This window comes from Portunus trituberculatus, chromosome 37 (assembly GCF_017591435.1).
Source record: "Portunus trituberculatus isolate SZX2019 chromosome 37, ASM1759143v1, whole genome shotgun sequence".
In the NCBI taxonomy this organism is placed as follows: Eukaryota; Metazoa; Arthropoda; class Malacostraca; order Decapoda; family Portunidae; genus Portunus; species Portunus trituberculatus.
Genome location: NC_059291.1, coordinates 24,782,632 through 24,800,605, shown reverse-complemented (window position 1 = coordinate 24,800,605; position 17,974 = coordinate 24,782,632). Strand labels below are relative to the sequence as shown.

At 38.4% G+C, this 17,974-nt stretch overlaps 1 protein-coding gene across 1 annotated transcript in view; it reads left to right on the top strand.

The window, feature by feature from the left end:
* LOC123514164 (structural maintenance of chromosomes protein 5-like) overlaps positions 1-17,672 on the top strand; it is a 138,526-nt gene extending 120,854 nt beyond the window's left edge. The window contains exons 27-30 of the mRNA XM_045271814.1: positions 9,923-10,061; positions 10,268-10,414; positions 16,817-16,912; positions 17,138-17,672. Coding sequence (XP_045127749.1) covers positions 9,923-10,061; positions 10,268-10,414; positions 16,817-16,912; positions 17,138-17,266 — 511 coding nt within the window. The 3' untranslated portion in view covers positions 17,267-17,672. The remainder of the gene's footprint in view (positions 1-9,922; positions 10,062-10,267; positions 10,415-16,816; positions 16,913-17,137) is intronic.
* The last annotated feature ends 302 nt before the right edge of the window (positions 17,673-17,974 follow it).

Below are 17,974 nucleotides of genomic sequence, written 5' to 3'. Positions count from 1 at the left end.
AATAAAAACACTTGCAGCGGTCTCACAGTACTTTTCCCTGTTCTTCCAAATTGTCAATACTATTGATCTAGGGACACCCATTTGCAGTGCAACAACACTGTGAGCTATACCTGCCTCACACTTTCTTATAAGCTCAAACTTATCTTTGAAAGGCAGAAATTTGTGCTTCTTTGGGCTGGGACTGGAGGTGGCTTTCCGTCGTCTTGAGTCAGACAAAACATATGTTTTCCTCTAGCGTCAATTTTTAGTCAAATTAAGATCTATGATTTCTAATTAACACTTTTATAATTAAATTAATTTTCTTGTTTATTGGAATGATACTATAATCTCAAATCAATAGAATCTTGATAAGTAGATGTAAATATATTTGTATACATATATTTTTTGTCCTAGCTTAGCAGTGAAAAGTAGTTCAGTTGTTTGTTTACATTTCTCTGGCTCTGCGACATTCCAAGGCTTCTTTTCCAAGGAACAACTGGCCAAGATGAGCAGCTCTGTTGTTTATGAGTGGACAAGGCTGTCTGAAGAGTTTCTCATGGAGATCATTAAAGGCCAAAAATAGCAATGGCTTGCTGGGGGTGAAGGGCCGCCATGTTTGTTTATAGTTGACAAATGCGACAAAAGCGGAAGCGAGCTTGTGTGATGACCAGCGTTGACAAAAGTTGACAGTCTTCAGAAAGTTGACGGAAAAGTGGTTGTGTGACGCCGCCTTAGTGACGACACAGGGTAGCATCGGTTTACACTTCCGCCTGGTGGGTTTGTGGCGAATATCAGGTGGCGACGGATTTTCACCAGGTGGGTGGCGCGCGAGATATGAATGTCGAATTGGCGAGTCAGTCGGTCGAACCTTGAAGATTGGGTATTAATTAACTGAGTTCGAATTGGCGATAATTCGAACTGCAAACGGTCGAATCACGAGGATCCTCTGTACAACTGGTCTTTTCTTCTTCAAATAGTCTCTAACCTCCAACACACTAGACAAATGATCCATCTATATTTGTATATATCACTCTTAATTTTTTGCCTCTTCCTACATTTGTATTTCTTCCATTACCTCCTCTTTTTCCCAAAGATATCACTTCTTCAGTCTCATATCTAGAACCCACCAGTAGAATTTTTTCTTCATGATCTCCATTCTTTTTTCCTTTTTTTCTTCGCTTCATTTCGTAGCACCCTCTCCTTTTTTCAAGTTCTTATCTCTTCTGATCCATCTATCTGTAAATTCAGTATCTTAAGCCAATTTCTCTTTTCCTGCCATTATCTCTTGTACTGCTACTTGAGATCTCAGTGTCACTTTCAGTGATCTCTTTCCTCCTTCACTATACTTTCCCAATCTAAGTACTTCCTCCACTTCTTGGTCCAACCCTTGTTTGTTGTACTGAACCAACTTAATAATACCTATTGGCAATTCTCTCACAAACTTTTTTTTTTTTTTTTTTTTTTTCTTTTTCTTCAGCTGAAAGATTAGGATACATTTTCTGTTGTCAGTGTCCCTCACCAAACATTCCTTCTTTAATTACTTGTATTACCGTGTCCTTTTTTTCTTTTTCTTGTATCTGCTTCTTTACTACCTCTGAGAATTTCCCAATCTAAGTACTTCCTCCACTTCTTGGTCCAACCCTTGTTTGTTGTACTGAACCAACTTAATAATACCTATTGGCAATTCTCTCACAAACTTTTTTTTTTTTTTTTTTTTTTTTTTTCTTCAGCTGAAAGATTAGGATACATTTTCTGTTGTCAGTGTCCCTCACCAAACATTCCTTCTTTAATTACTTGTATTACCGTGTCCTTTTTTTCTTTTTCTTGTATCTGCTTCTTTACTACCTCTGAGAATTTAAATTTTTCTTCTTGTTCCCTTTTCCAGGCATTTATTAATTTCTCCAACTTGATCTCACCCACTCCACTTTCCCCTTTGCCTGCCCTATCCTGAACTTTTACTTGTAGACTCTATAATAACTCTTCATATTTGCACATGTAGCCATTAATATACCATTTTCTTTCTTTAACTCCTCCATCTGCTTCATGTTCCAGCTAAGGACATGTCATACTCGTGATAATATTTTTCACCATATCTTTGTCCATGAATTGAAATGCCACTCTAATATTAGTTAACATTATATATGCTAATCCAAATATCTTACTTATGTGTTTTACAGGATTCAGATTTTCCTGTATAATGACTCCCAGATTTTTTTCCTCATTAGTCTTCATTATTTGTTCCTCTCCCACCAGATAGTTCCATACTGGTCTTCTCTTTCTCTTTCCTAATTCCATTACATGACATTTCTTGGCATTGAACTCTAATTTCCACTTCTTCCACTCAGAATTTGTTTATATCTTCCTGCAGCAGCAAACAGTCCTCTCAGGTTTTGATTACTCTCAGCAATTTTGCATCATCAGCAAACCAATTTACATAACTGTTTACCGCATTTTGTGTGTCATTTACATATACCTAGAACAAAATGGGGGCTAACACTGACCCTTACATAACATAACATAACATAAATAATAGGATAACAAAGGGCCACCAGGGCCCATCTAGGTTATCCTGTATCAGTCACACAGCGACCTCGTCATCAGTACTTAAAGATACACTTACAAGTACACAATACATTATATACTAATTCTAAATATTTGGCCCATTAACATGGCTAAGTCCTGCAGCGAATTCCTTTACAATCTGTTATCCCCATACATGGGGATCATGTCTTGTTTAACTACATATAGTAAATTTCTTATAAAAACTATCATGCAGCGCTATACATAATTATAAATCTAATAAATTTAAGTGTTTATCTAATCTGTTTTTAAACATTGTCAAACTAGTGCTATTTACAACCCTCTCTGGCAATGCATTCCAGAAGTCTACCACCCTATGACTAAAGAAATATTTTCTTGTATCTAACCTGCAGCCTTGCTTTCTAATCTTCCTGCCATGATTTCTAGTCCTACTTCCTCCTCTAAGGTAAAGAAAGATCTCACATCTATGTAGTTTGTATCTGAGAACATTTTAAATAACTCTATCATATCCCCTCTTATACATCTCCTCTCAAATGAAAACAAGTTTAATTCCTTTAATCTACCTCTATACTCCAGGCACTTTAATGCTGGTATCATCCTAGTTGCTCTTCTCTGAACTGCTTCTAACATGTTGATATCCTGCCTATAATGGGGTGACCATGCCTGTATGCAATACTATAAATGGGGCCTAACATAAGAATTATATAAGCTACACACCACTTCCTTACTTTTATAACTAACATTTCTATTTATAAAACCCAGGATCCTATTTGCCCTATTGCTTCTAAACATTGCTTTGAAAATTTCATAGTCCTGTCTATCACTACTCCTAAATCCTTTCCCTCCTCTACTGCCTCTAGCCAACATCCCTCCATCTCATAGCTAAAGTTTGTGTTGTCTTTACCTAAATGCATAACCTGACACTTTTTAGAATTAAACTCCATCTGCCACCTGTCTGCCCATGCTATCAGCCTGTCCAGGTCTCGTTGTATTCTGTAATTGTCCTTTTCATCCTGTACTGCACATGCTATCTTAGTATCATCTGCAAACTTTGATACTTTGCTACTAATTCCTATATCTAAATCGTTAATGTACACCAAAAAAAGAAGAGGTCCTAGCACTGATCCTTGGGGGTACCCCACTAACCACTTCCTTCCACTCAGACATTGCCCCATTTAATACTACTCTCTGTTTCCTATCAGAAAGTCATTCACTAATCCAATCAACTAACCTACCCCGTATCCCATGTAATCTCGATTTGTACACTAGCCTCCTATGTGGTACCTTATCAAACGCCTTGCTAAAATCTAGATATATAACATCTATGCTATTTCCATCATCTAACTCCTTGGTAATATATTCTAAGATATCGAGCAAATTTGTAAGACAGGACCTCCCTGATCTAAAGCCATGTTGGGTATCTCTAATTAATCTATTCTCATTTAAATGCTCCCAAATACTACCCTTAATGATTTTCTCTAGTATCTTACATATTATACTAATTAAACTGATCGGTCTATAATTATTCGCATCATCCTTCCTACCTTTTTTAAATATTGGTGTAACATTAGCTAACTTCCAGTCCTGAGGTATCTCAGCAAACCTAAGTGATCTTTCAAAGATTAACTTGAGTGCTTCAGAAATACTGTCTACACCCTCCCTAAGTACTCTGGCATATAGCTCATCAGGACCACTAGCTTTCCTATCGTCTAGTTCAAGAATAAATTTCCTAATAATTCCCAGTTTTATATCAATATTTTTCTAAAGCTCTTAAACTACTCGTCGCACTGTTTGTAACAGGATTTCCTATTCTTTCCCTAGTAAATACTGAAGAAAATTGTTCATTCAATAATTCTACTATGTCTTCATTTTGATCTACTACTACACCATCTTTTCTGAGTGGTCCAATCCTATCCTTATTTCTTTTATCATTGACCTTGTAATAACTATATGATTTTTTGGGATCTTTACTCCCAACTCTAGCTAGTTTTATCTCTGCTTGCCTTTTACTTTTTTTTTTATAACCTTACTCAAATCATCCCTGACCTGTCTGTACCTAATCAAATCTACATCTTCCCCACTTTTCTGCAACTCTCTATATGCCCTTTTCTTCTCTCTGATCTGTCTACCTATCTCATGAGTCCACCATAATGGCTTCCTGTTTCTCTGCCTTATATCTTTGTAAAGGATACACTGCATCACTATACCCTTTACTACACCCTTATGGCACTCCACTTCTTATTTTACTCCAAAATGAGTATGTATCTCTGATCACAGTTCTCATCTCTGTCCTTCAAATAATTCCTTATCCGATCTAACAAAGTTCCTCTCAGTCCTCCTATGCTCTCTAACTTCCAAAGTAGTCTCCCGTGAGGGACTTTATCTAAAGCCTTTTTTTTATGTCCAGGTATACTGTGTCCACCCATCCATCTCTGGTTTCCAGTCCTTCTATTACTCTTGAGTAGAAACTTAATTAGTTCAACACAAATGACCGTCCTTTCCTGAACCCAAAATTGTCTGTTCTATAAAACTTGTTCTTCCAGATATTTAACCCATTTTTCTTTGATAACAATTTCACATATCCCCACAACAATTGTAAGTGACACCAATCTGTAATTTAATGGTTCAGTTGACTTTCCTCCTTTGAATATTGGGATTATGTTGGCTCTCTTCCATTGTAGTGGTATTTTCCCTTCTTTTAATGAACTTGTGTATGTGTGTATTTACCTAGTTGTAATTTTACAGGGCTTGGGCTTTATGCTCGAGTGGCCCTGTCTCCATATCTACACTTATCCAATCTTACTTTAAAAGTATGCATACTCGTAGCAGACACTACTATTTCATTCAAACTGTTCCACGTCTCAATACATCTTTGCGGGAAACTATATTTTTTAACATCTCTTAGACATCTTCCCTTTCTCAGCTTTTTACTATGCGATCTTGTGCTTCGAATGTCATATTCTTCTCTCAGGATCAGTTTCTCATTATCCACTTGGTCCATTCTGTTGATCAATTTGTAAACTTGTATCAGATACCCTCTCTCCCTTCTTTGTTCCAGCGTTGGTAGATCCATAGCCTTTAGTCTCTCCTCATGTCATCCCTTCAAATTCTGGAACCATTCTTGTAGCCATTTTATGTAGTCTCTCCAACTTCCTTATGTGTTTCTTTTTATGAGGGGTCCAAACTACTCCTGCATATTCCAATCTGGGTCTTATTATAGTACTTATCAATTTCTTCATCATTTCTTTGTCCATGTAGTGAAATGCTACTCCAATATTCCTTAGCAAATTATATGTCTTTCTAAAAATTCTATCAATATGGCTTACCGGTTGATTGTTTTTTTCCATCGTCACTCCTAAGTCCTTTTCCTTTTTTACTTTCTCCAGTTCTACTCCATCTCCCATCTTATAGATTCCCACAGGTTGTCTCTCACTCTTTCCCATTTCCATGACATGGCTTTTGTCCACATTGAATTCTATTTCCCACTTTTTACTCCATTCCCAAATCTTATTTAGGTCTTCTTGCAGTATTTCACAATCCTCTTTTTGCTTTATAACTCTGCACAGTTTTATATCATCTGCAAACCAAATCCAACCTTGCTGCAACATCTTGTCCCCTGCACCTTGTTGGTGATCTCACCCACTGTGTCATCAAGTTATTTGTTGCTACCTTTAACAATTCCTCTGCCCACTCACCACCGTTCACCACTTCGTAGTCTTCCCACACTATTTTTTTTACAATCAAAATCTCCGACTATCATCACTCTCTCCTTTCTGATGAGTTCTTGCTTCATTCTGTCTAGAGTATTTCTCATCACCATTTGGTACTGTTCATATTCACAGTGTGTGTGTGTGTGTGTGTGTGTTTATTTACATATTCCACAGGGTTCGAGCGGGGCTTGTAGTCTCCATGTCTCCATTTATCTAATTGTTCCTTAAAGTTATGCACATTATGTGCTGTAACAATTTCATTATTCAATGCATTCCACTTTTCCACCATTCTGTGTGGAAAACTGTATTTTCCAATATCCTTCTCACGCTGCCTCATCCTCATCTTTTCATTTACTCTAGTCCTTCCATCTTCTGTCAACAGCACCAGGTCTTCTTTGTCTATCTTTTCAATGCCATTGACTATCTTGTACATTGTTATTAGGTCCCCACGTTCTCTTCTATCTTGTAAGGTTGGCAGTCCAATTTCCTTCAGTCATTCTTCATATGTTAGGTCCTTTAATTCCGGCACCATCTTTGTAGCAAACTTCTGTATCTTTTCCAATTTTCTTATATCCTTTTTAGAGCTCGGAGACCACACCACTGCTGCATATTCCAGTCTTGGACGTATCATGCTTGTGATAATTTTTTTCATCATATCTTTGTGTGTGTGTGTGTGTGTATTTATCTAGTTGTATTTACCTAGTTGTAGTTTTACAGGGCCTGGGCTCTATGCTTGTGTGGCCCCATCTCCATATCTACACTTATCCAATCTTACTTTAAAAGTATGCACACTCGTTGCAGACACTACTTCTTCATTTAAACTGTTCCACGTCTCAATACATCTTTGCGGGAAACTATATTTTTTAACATCTCTCAGACATCTTCCTTTTCTCAGCTTTTTACTATGTGATCTTGTGCTTCGGATCTCATATTCTTCTCTCAAGATCAGTTTCTCATTATCCACTTGGTCCATTCCGTTGGTCAATTAAACTTGTATGAGATTCCCTCTTTCCCTTCTCTGCTCCAATGTTGAAAGATCCAAAGCCTTTAGTCTCTCCTCATATGTCATTCCTTCAAATTCTGGAACCATTCTTGTAGCCATTTTTTGTAGTCTCCAACTTCCATATGCGTTTCTTTTTATGAGGGGGCCACACTACTCCTGCATATTCCAATCTGGATCTTATTATAGTACTTATCAATTTCTTTATCATTTCTTTGTCCATGTAGTGAAATGCTACTCCCATTATTCTTTAGCAAATTATATGTCTCTGAAAATTCTATCAATATGGCTTACCGGTTGATTGTTTTCTTCCATCGTCACTCCTAAGTCCTTTTCCTTTTTTACTTTCTCCAGTTTTACTCCATCTCCCATCTTATAGATTCCCACGGGTCGTCTTTCACTCTTTCCCATTTCCATGACATGGCTTTTGTTCACATTGAATTCCATTTCCCACTTTTTACTCCATTCCCAGATCTTATTTAGGTCTTCTTGCAGTATTTCACAATCCTCTTTTAGCTTTATAACTCTGCACAGTTTCGTATCATCTGCAAACAGATTTATGTAGCTGTTCACTCCTTCTGGCATGTCGTTAATATAAATGAAGAAAAGTATTGGTGCCAATACTGACCCCTGTGGCACTCCGCTTTCTACTGCTCTCCATTTAGACTTCTTATCTTTAACTACCGTCCTTATTTCTCTCCCCCCTCAAATAATTTTCTATCCATCTCAATGTGCTTCCTTTTAAGCCACCCTTCTTCTCTAACTTCCATAGTAATCTTGCATGTGGCACTTTGTCAAATGCCTTTTTTAGATCCAAATAAATACAGTCAACCCATCCTTCTCTCTCTTGTACTCTATCAACTATTCTAGAATAGAAACTCAGTAAATTAGTTACACAAGACCGTCTTTTTCTAAAACCAAATTGGCTATTTGATATTAATTTGTTGTCTTCAAGGAACTCGATCCATTGTTTCTTTATTATTCTTTCACACATCTTGCATATTACACTAGTTAGTGATACCGGTCTGTAATTTAAAGGTTCTTCCTTCCTCTCGCTCTTATATATGGGAACCACCTCAGCTCTTTTCTATTCTTCTGATACTGTTCCATTTTCTATTGAGCATTTTATGATGTATATAGGACTTGCTAGTTCTTCCCTACATTCTTTCAGTATTCTGCCTGAGACTTCATCTGATCCCATTGCCTTCTCTTCATCCAGTTCCTTCATTAACTCTTTTATTTCAAGCTTGGTTACTTTAATCTCTTTCATATAGACTGTCTCTCTATTACCCTGTGGCCTTTCAAATTTGGATTCCTTAGTAAAGACCACCTGGAATTTATCATTTAATAGTTCTGCCATACTTTTTGGGTCTTTCACCATCCCATTCTCTCCTTTTAACCTTTCTATTGTTTCTCTTTGCCTAATGTTTCCATTTATGAATCTGTAGAACAATTTTGGTTCCTCCTTACATTTTTCGACAATGTCCTTTTCAAAGTTCTTTTCCTCTTCTTCCTTCCTCACCTTAACATATTAATTTCTTGCTGCCTTGAAGTTTTCCTATTTGCTGGATTTCTATTACTCCTCCACCTTTTCCATGCTACATCTCTTTTCTCCTTTGCCCTAGCACATCTTGCATTAAACCAATCTTTCTTTCCTTTTCTTTAGGTCTATATTTCGGGACATATTCCCTGACTCCTGTTTTGTATATTTCCAAAAATAAGTTATACTTCTCTTGCATCGTCTCTGAGTTTTCCATCTCCTCCCAGCTTACATTTTAAAATAGTTCTTGAGATTCTCAATATCAGCCTTTCTGTAATTTAATCGGTCTCCTTTGTATGAATCGTACGACTCTATCTTCCTTTCCCTCTTCTATATCCATTTCTTATATTATATGGTCACTCTTTCCCAATGGGCACTTATATCTTATATCATCATTAATTTGTATACCCCCTTGTAAAAACTAGGTCCAATCTTGCCGGCTCCTCATTTGTTCTGAATCTTGTGCATTCCTTTACTCTCTGGTCCATCCATCATATTGTCTATCATTAGGTTCAAGAATCTTTCTCCCCAGGCTTCTTCCCCCTTACCACTTTCATAATTTTCCCAGTCCATTTCTTTACAGTTGAAATCTCTTACTAATATCACCTTTTTCTTTTCTTTAACGATTCTCGTTAGACTCCTTATTGTGTCATCTATCATGTCTTTATATTCTTGATTGGTCCATTGTTTTTGGTGGCACATATGTTACAATGATTGTTAACTCTTTTTTATTAATATGCATCTTAACATACAATACTTCTGCTTTTCCTTCCCCACATTCCACTTGGTTTATCACTATCTCCTTCCTTAACATTATCATGACTCCTCCTCCTCCTTTACCCACTCTGTCTCTCCTCCATACATTATACCTATTATCCAAGTCTATTTTGATTGCCTCATTTAGTGTGTGTGTGTGTACACCAAGAGCATGATTCATTATCCAGCAGCAGGAACCACGTGGGTTAACCACAGCATTGCTTGTATCCTGGGCAAATTTTTTAAGTATTTTGTGCTCATAACCCGAATTGCTCCTAAGGCGAGATGCTTGCATCTTGGGGCACCATTGTAAAATAATAATAATCCAATATATTCCCAAAACACCCATATGCCTCTGACACTCACACTAACCTCTTACCTCTCCTATTCTCCCAGGTGGCTCAAACAGTTGACTCGTTTGGTTGGAGACATCAGTGAGAGATTCTCAGAGTTTATGGAGCGGATGGGCTATGCTGGTGAGGTCTCTCTTATAGAAACCGAGGAAGATTTTGAGAACTACGGTATGGCTATCAAGGTAAAGTTAGAGTGAGGTGAGGTGGGGGACACAGCAAGGGTGACTAAAATGCAGTCTGGTGGAAGACATCAAGTGGTACAGGGGGACATGTCAAGGGTGACTAAGATGGGATTTGGTGGAAGCCTTCCATCAGTACAGGGAACACAACAAGGGTGATTAACCATGTTTCCTTCCACCCCGTCTTATACCCACTACTATTTTTATAGGTCAAATTCCGTGATGAACAGCGCCTACAACAATTAACAGCTCAACAGCAGAGTGGTGGGGAGAGAGCAGTGTCAACAGCTCTGTATCTGCTAGCACTGCAAAGCCTGACTGCTGCACCCTTCAGATGTGTGGATGAAATCAACCAGGTGTGTTTTGTATTGTCTAGCCTAGGGTATCTCATCATGGGCCATATGGCCACCCTGAGAGTCATAACAAATTTTCAGAGGTCACAGAACAAAATTGGGGACAACAGGGAGGCACAGAACTTCCTAAGTTTGCACTGCTCATATAAGCTCAATATTTTCATATTTGTTTTATGTTGTTTTCTTGTTAGGTGTTCTACTGCTTCACTTAGCAACTTAGTGTCTTTAAGTTGTAATTACATGAGGAAGTACTAGACACTGACCGAAAAGGTAATTTACTCCCAATAAGGTCTATAGCACTAGTTCAGGGGGTGCTGTAAACCTTCCATTAAAGCTACATTCACTTACCACACACACACACACAATAGACTGATGTGGAAACTAAAGAAGATTGGAGGAGTAAGTGATAAACTAGCAAAATGGATGGAAAATTACTTAGTGGGAAGAGAAATGCGAACAGTGGTGAAAGGAAAGAAGTCAGAGTGGAAAAAGGTAACCAGTGGAGTTCCACAAGGGTCAGTGCTTGGTCCCATCATGTTTTTGATTTATGTTAATGATATGCCAGTAGGAATTGACAATTACATGAACATGTTTGCGGACGAAACTAAAATTATGAGGAGAGTAAAGAATGCGGAAGATTGTAACAAGTTACAGGAAGATCTTGATAAAATATATGAGTGGAGTAAAGAGTGGCAGATGGAATTTAATATAAACAAGAGCCATGTTATGAAAATGGATAGAAGTAGATACAGACCAAACAAGGATTACAGGCTGGGTGATGAGAAAATTGAAGAGACCAATAAGGAGAAAGACTTAGGAGTAACCGTGCAAAACACTTTGTCACCGGAGAAACACATTAACAAGATATTTTGGAAAACATATAACATGCTTCAAAATATTGGTCTTGCATTCCACTACCTAGAAGGAATGATGAAGAAGATACTATGCACTTTAATAAGACCCCAGTTAGAATATGCAGTTTGTGTCTGGTCACCACACATAAAGAAGGTGGAAAGGGTACAGAGGCTGGCAACAAGGATGGTACCAGGATTCAAGGAGTTAGACTATGAGAAAAGACTGAGGGAGCTGGGGCTGACCACATGAGAAGAGAGAAGAACAAGGGGTGACATGATAACTATGTATAAATTGGTGAACAAGATTGACATATTGGACAGAGAATTGATAAAGGTGACCACAAGTAATCATCTCCGAGGACATGGAAAAAAACTAATAAAAGACATCTGTCTAAATGACGTGAGAAAGTACAGTTTTCCGTATCGTAGTATTGATAAGTGGAATAAACTGAGCAGTGATGTCGTTGATGCGGTGTGTGTCAGTCAGATGAAAGAGAGATATGACAGGAGTAGATAAGGAGACAGGACACAGAGAGCTTAGCTCGGGCCCTATAATACACATATAGGTAAACACACACACACACACACACACATACACACACACACACACACACAGTTTAAATGAAGAAGTAGTGTCTGCAACGAGTGTGCATACTTTTAAGTAAGATTGGATAAGTGTAGATATGGAGACGGGGCCACACGAGCATAAAGCCCAGGCCCTGTAAAACTACAACTAGGTAAATACACACACACACTTAGACTTGGGAGTGACGATGGAAGAAAACAATCAACCGGTAAGCCATATTGATAGAATTTTCAGAGAGACTTATAATTTGCTAAGGAATATTGGATTAGCATTTCACTACATGGACAAAGAAATAATGAAGAAATTCATAAGTACTATAATAAGACCCAGATTGGAATATGCTGGAGTTGTATCGACCCCCCATAAAAAGAAACACATAAGGAAGTTGGAGAGACTACAAAAAATGGCTACAAGAATGGTTCCAGAATTTGAAGGAATGACATATGAGAAGAGACTAAAGGCTATGGATCTACCAATCCTGGAACAGAGAAGGGAGAGAGGTGATCTGAAACAAGTTTATAAATTGATTAACAGAATGGATCAAGTCGATAATGAGAAACTGATCCTGAGAGAAGAATGTGACATTCGAAGCACAAGATCGCATAGTAAAAAACTAAGGAAGGGAAGATGTCTGAGAGATGTTAAAAAACACAGTTTCCCGCAAAGATGTGTTGAGACTTGGAACAGTTTGAGTGAAGAAGTGGTGTCAGCAAAGAGTGTGCATAGCTTTAAAGAAAATTTGGATAAGTGTAGATATGGAGACGGGGCCACACAAGCGTAAAGCCCAGGCCCTGTAAAACTACAACTAGGTAAATACACACCTTCACTTAAGATTTAACTCCAAACCCAGTCTTGCAGTCCCCTTCTGAGGAGGGGACCAGAAATGTCCCCAGATTGGACTGTCCTCTTGTTAGCTATCCAAAATAAAATGTCTTCACACTTCCCTCAACTTTTTCTAAATTAACTTTTGCTACATTTGCCATCCTAGATCTAATTTTCAATCTGTGGAACACCACCTCTCCTCTAGTAAACCTCCTCATCTTTTCCTCACCAAAATACAGCTGTCTGAGGTAACTGACAATAGTCCCTTCTCTGTTCCCTCCTACTTACTCTATTCTCATTTTCATTCTAAACTCTTCCGAGTTTTCCTCCACTTAGCTTAGCCTCAACAGTCATTCTCGAACTAAGTTTATTTGTGCTGTCTATCTCTTCCCTAACTCTTCTGACTATAGTAAATTCTTAGATTATTTACCTTCCAAAGTGGAGCACATTCTGTCCCTGTACCCTTTCATGAAGATCTATCTCCATTCTTGGAGATTTCAATGTTCACCACCAGCTTTGGCTTTCCTCTCCCTTCACTGACCATTCTGGTGAACTAGCCTTCAACTTTGCTATCCTTCATGACCTAGAGCAACTGGTGCAATACCCTACTCGTATTCCTGACCGTTTTGGGGATAAACCCAACATTCTTGATTTCTTCCTTACCTCCAATCCTTCTGCTTATGCTGTCACCCTATCTTCTCCGTTGAGCTCCTCCGATCACAATCTCATTTCTGTATCTTGTCCTATTTCTCCAAACCCTGCCCAGGATCCCCCTTAACAGAGGTGCCACTGGCATTTTCCCTCTGTCAGTTGGGGGAACCTGAGGAAGTATTATGCTGATTTTCCTTGGAATGATTACTGTTTCCATGTCAGAGACCCATCTCTTTGTGCTGAACGCATAACAGAGGTGATAGTGTCTGGCATGGAAGTGTACATTCCCCATTTTTTTTCTCAATCTAAACCTTCTAAACCTTGGTTTAACACAGCCGTTTCTCTTGCTATACAGTGGATCTTCACCATTCGATGGTGTTAGGACGGTTTTTCATCTGTCGAATCAGCGTTTATTTGAATCGTGAAGTAATTTTTCCCATAGGATACTTAAGAATTAGGGGGGATAGGGACCAACCTCAAGGTTAGACCCCCCAAAACATCACTATAACCTCTAAAAAACACTAACTTAGACTAAATTAGTACTATTAAAGGTTTCATTTATATCTAACTTTTTTATTAAACACATTATGGTGCTGTACAGTACAGTTTTGGAAATAAAAACACTTGCAGCGGTCTTGCGGTACTTGTCCTGTTCTTCCAAATTGTTGATATTGTTGATCTAGGGACACCCATTTGCATTGCAATGACACTTATCAGCTATACCTACCTCACACTTTCTTATAAGCTCAATCTTATCTTTGAAAGGCAGGAAATTGTGCTTCTTAGGGCTGGGGCTGGAGGCGACTTTGCGCAGCATGGTCAAAGTGGCGTAGAGGCAGGAGGAGGTGGAACGGTGGAGCGTGGCCTGCCTGGATGGTGGCTGGAGCGAGAGTGACGTAGATTAAGCAACCCACAGGGTAGCGTCGGTTTACACTTCCACTTAGCGGGCTGGTGGCGGAATTGACCGGGTGGGTGGTGTGCGAGATATGAATGTCGAATCAGCGAGTCAGTTGGTCGAACCTTGAGGGTTGAGTATTAATTAACTGAGTTCAAATTGGCAATAATTCAAACTGCGAACGGTCGAATCACGAGGATCCCCTGTACATGATAGAGAAGTTGCCCACGAAAGGTACTTCAGCCTTCCAAAATCTCATGCACTTTATATTTCTGCCCAGAATCATGCTAAGTCTGTTCTTCAACTTGTCAAACACTCCTTCATAAATAGAAAATGTCAAAATCTTTCAAACTCCAATTCCCCCTCGTGACTTTTGGCATGTGGCCAAAAACATATCCAATAACTTTACTTCGTCTTTCCCTTCTTTATTTTATCCTGATGGCCCCACTGCCATCTCATCTATCTCGAAAGCTCAACTCTTCTCTCACACCTTTGCTAACAACTCCACCTTGGATGATTCTGGGCTTGTCCCTCCTTCTCCTCTTCCCTCTGACTATTTCATGTCTTCAATCAAAATTCTTCATAATGATGTTTTCCATGCCCTCGCTGGCCTAAACCCTCAGAAGGCTTATGGACTTGATGGGGTCCTTCCTGTTCTCAAAAACTGTGCTTCCGTGCTCGCACCTTACCTGGCCAAACTCATTCAACTATTCCTATTGACTTCTTCCTTTCCTTCTTGCTGGAAGTTTGCCTACATTCAGCCTGTTCCTTAAAAGAGTGACCGTTCTCATCCCTCAAACTACCGTCCTATACACTTAATCTCTTGCTTGTCTAAAGTTTTTTTAATCTATCCTCAATAGGAAGATTTTAAACATCTGTCACTTCACAATCTTCTATCTGGTCGCCAGTATGGCTTTCATCAAGGTCGCTGTACTGGTGATCTTCTGGCATTCCTTACTGAATCTTGATCATCCTCTTTTAGAGATTTCGGAGAAACTTTTGTTGTGTTAGACATATCAAAAGTTTTTGATAGAGTCTGGCACAAAGCTTTGATTTCAAAACTGCCCTTCTATGGTTTTGATCCTTCTCTCTGCAACTCTATCTCAAGTTTTCTTTCCTACCATTCTATTGCAGCCGTTGTAGACGGCCACTGTTGTTCTTCTCCTAAATCAATTAATTAACAGTAATGTTCCTCAGGGTTCTGTCCTGTCACCCACTCTCTATTATTCATTGATGACCTCTTAAACCAAACTTCTTGCCCTATCCACTCCTATGCTGATGATACCACCCTACATTTTTCCACGTCCTTTCAGAGACGTCCAATCCTTCAGGAACTCAACAGATTACACAGGGATGCCACAGAACGCCTGACTTCTGATCTTTCTATGATTTCTGATGGGGGTAGAGAAAGCTTAGTAGTTTTCAATGCCTCACAAACTCAATTCTCCCATCTATCAACTCTGCACAACCTTCCAGACAATTATCCCCTCTTCTTCAGTGACACTCAACTCTCACTCTTCCACACTAAATATTCTCAGTCTGTCCTTTACTCATAATCTTAACTGGAAAATTCACATTTCTCTCTTGTTAAAACAGCTTCAATGAAGTTAGGAGTTCTGCAGCGTCTCTGCCAGCTTTCCTTGTCCCTCCAAATGCTAACTCTGTACAAGGGCCTTATCTATCCTTGTATAGAGTACTCTTCACATGTTTGGGGTGGTTTTACTCAGCTTTATTAGATATGGTGGAATCAAAAGCTTTTCATCTCATCAACTCCCCAACCTCTAAATGACTGTCTTCAGCCTCTGTCTCACCACCATAATGTTGCATCCCTTTCTATCATCTTTTTATCGCTATTGTAATGCTAACTGCATACCTCCCCTCCTCCTGTGGCCTCACTGCACAAGGCTTTCTACTTCCTCTCACTCTTATTCTGTTCAGCCTTCTAATACAAGAGTTAACCAGTATTCTCAATCATTTATACCTGTCACTGGTAAACTCCTGGAACTCCCTGCCTGCTTCTATATTTCCATCTTCCTACAACTTAACTTCTTTTAAGAGAGAGGTGTCGAGACATTTGTCCCTGAATTTTGACTAATTCTTTTGATTCTTTTATGGAGACGACAATTCAAGTGGGCTCTTTTTTTTTTTTTTCTTTGGAGTTTTCTGTCACCTAAAAAAATAAATAAATAAAAATTCTCTTGAGTTTGCAACACTGGATTCAGAGTTGCTATGTTTGTCCTTTTACTGACATTCTGTCCCATTTTGGTCCATTTGTCCTTTAATTTTCCTGAATAAGAGCTTTAAATAAAGATATCAAGTGTACTGGGAGTCCTTATTGTTTTTCATTCAAATTATGAAATCTATTGATATAGTGGAGTATGAATTTCAAGTCCATAGTTCTACCCCAACAATCATTACTATATTTACTTCCAAAGATGTAGTAAGTTAGGGAAGGAGGGACCATGAGAACTCATATTACCTTGGAGGGAGCCACTGCTGTAAAAAGGTTGAGGAACCCTAATCAAGCCTAACCTATCTTAACTAACTAACCTTGCTTAACCTAGTATATCCTGACTTAACCTAAACTAACCTTACAGGGGATGGACAAAGTGAATGAGAGGAAGATTCTTGAAATGCTGATGGAAACAGAAGGAAGTGATGATTGCAGTCAGTATTTCTTTGTCACCCCCAAGGTAAGTAGTAGTTGTCCCAGAACTTTCAAATACATCTGTAATCTTGTACATACCCTCAGTCTTTTGAAATACACCAGAACCTTCCTGAATACATGGCCTCCAGACCTATCCTAAATGCACACACACCCTCTAAAAACATTCACAAAATTAACAAAAACACCCTTAAAACTAACTTAATCCTTCCCAAACACTCCCATTCACCCTTTACCCTCTCTTCCCCCACAGCTGCTACAGAACCTGAATTACAAATGGGAGGTGAATGTAATGTTGATGTACAACTCCCCCAACACTCTTACTCACCGCCGCTTCGCAGTCAAACGAATTCTTAAGCGGAAGGATGACAGACGCAGGTAGTGTCGAGGGTGACAGAAGGCAGGGACAGGGAAATTATATTTTCTAGAGTGGGGAAAAAAAAAGTGGGTTTTTTATGTGGTCTGTGATGATGGAGCAAGGGAAAAGGAAATAATATTTTCTAAGGTGAGATTAAGAAAATGTCTGGGTCTTTTGTACTGTGCATGTGTAGGGGAAAATAAAGTTTTCTATGGTGAGATGAAAAAATTAATGTTTTCAAGTCTTTTTCAAAATGTGTAAAGTGTAAAGAAAGGAAAAGAAAAAACACCTGGTCCTAAAGACAATATGGTTATTATTAGAAAAAATTTGTAATAACTACAATTTCTGGAACCGAAGTATTGTTTATCATTAATTTTTAATGAACATTAGCTTGTTTTTACTTTTTGATGAAATAAATTATGCATTCCAAGTCTCTATTGTTTTTGTTTCTTAGAAAGAAAAGTTGAATATATATATAATATATGTATACAGGTATCTCGATTTACACGATAGATGCATTCCAAGAGGCATCGCGTATATCAAAATTCGCGTAAAACAAACATGTAATTCTCATAAGAAACAATAGATAATAAGGGGGATGTGGGATGTGGTACAAAAAAATTTGTACAAAATACTCTATTTATTAGGCTAAATTAACATGTTATCATTATTTACCATTCCAAATACTAGAAGTGTATTTAATGCAAAGGGAAAAGCAAGAAATAATAAGAA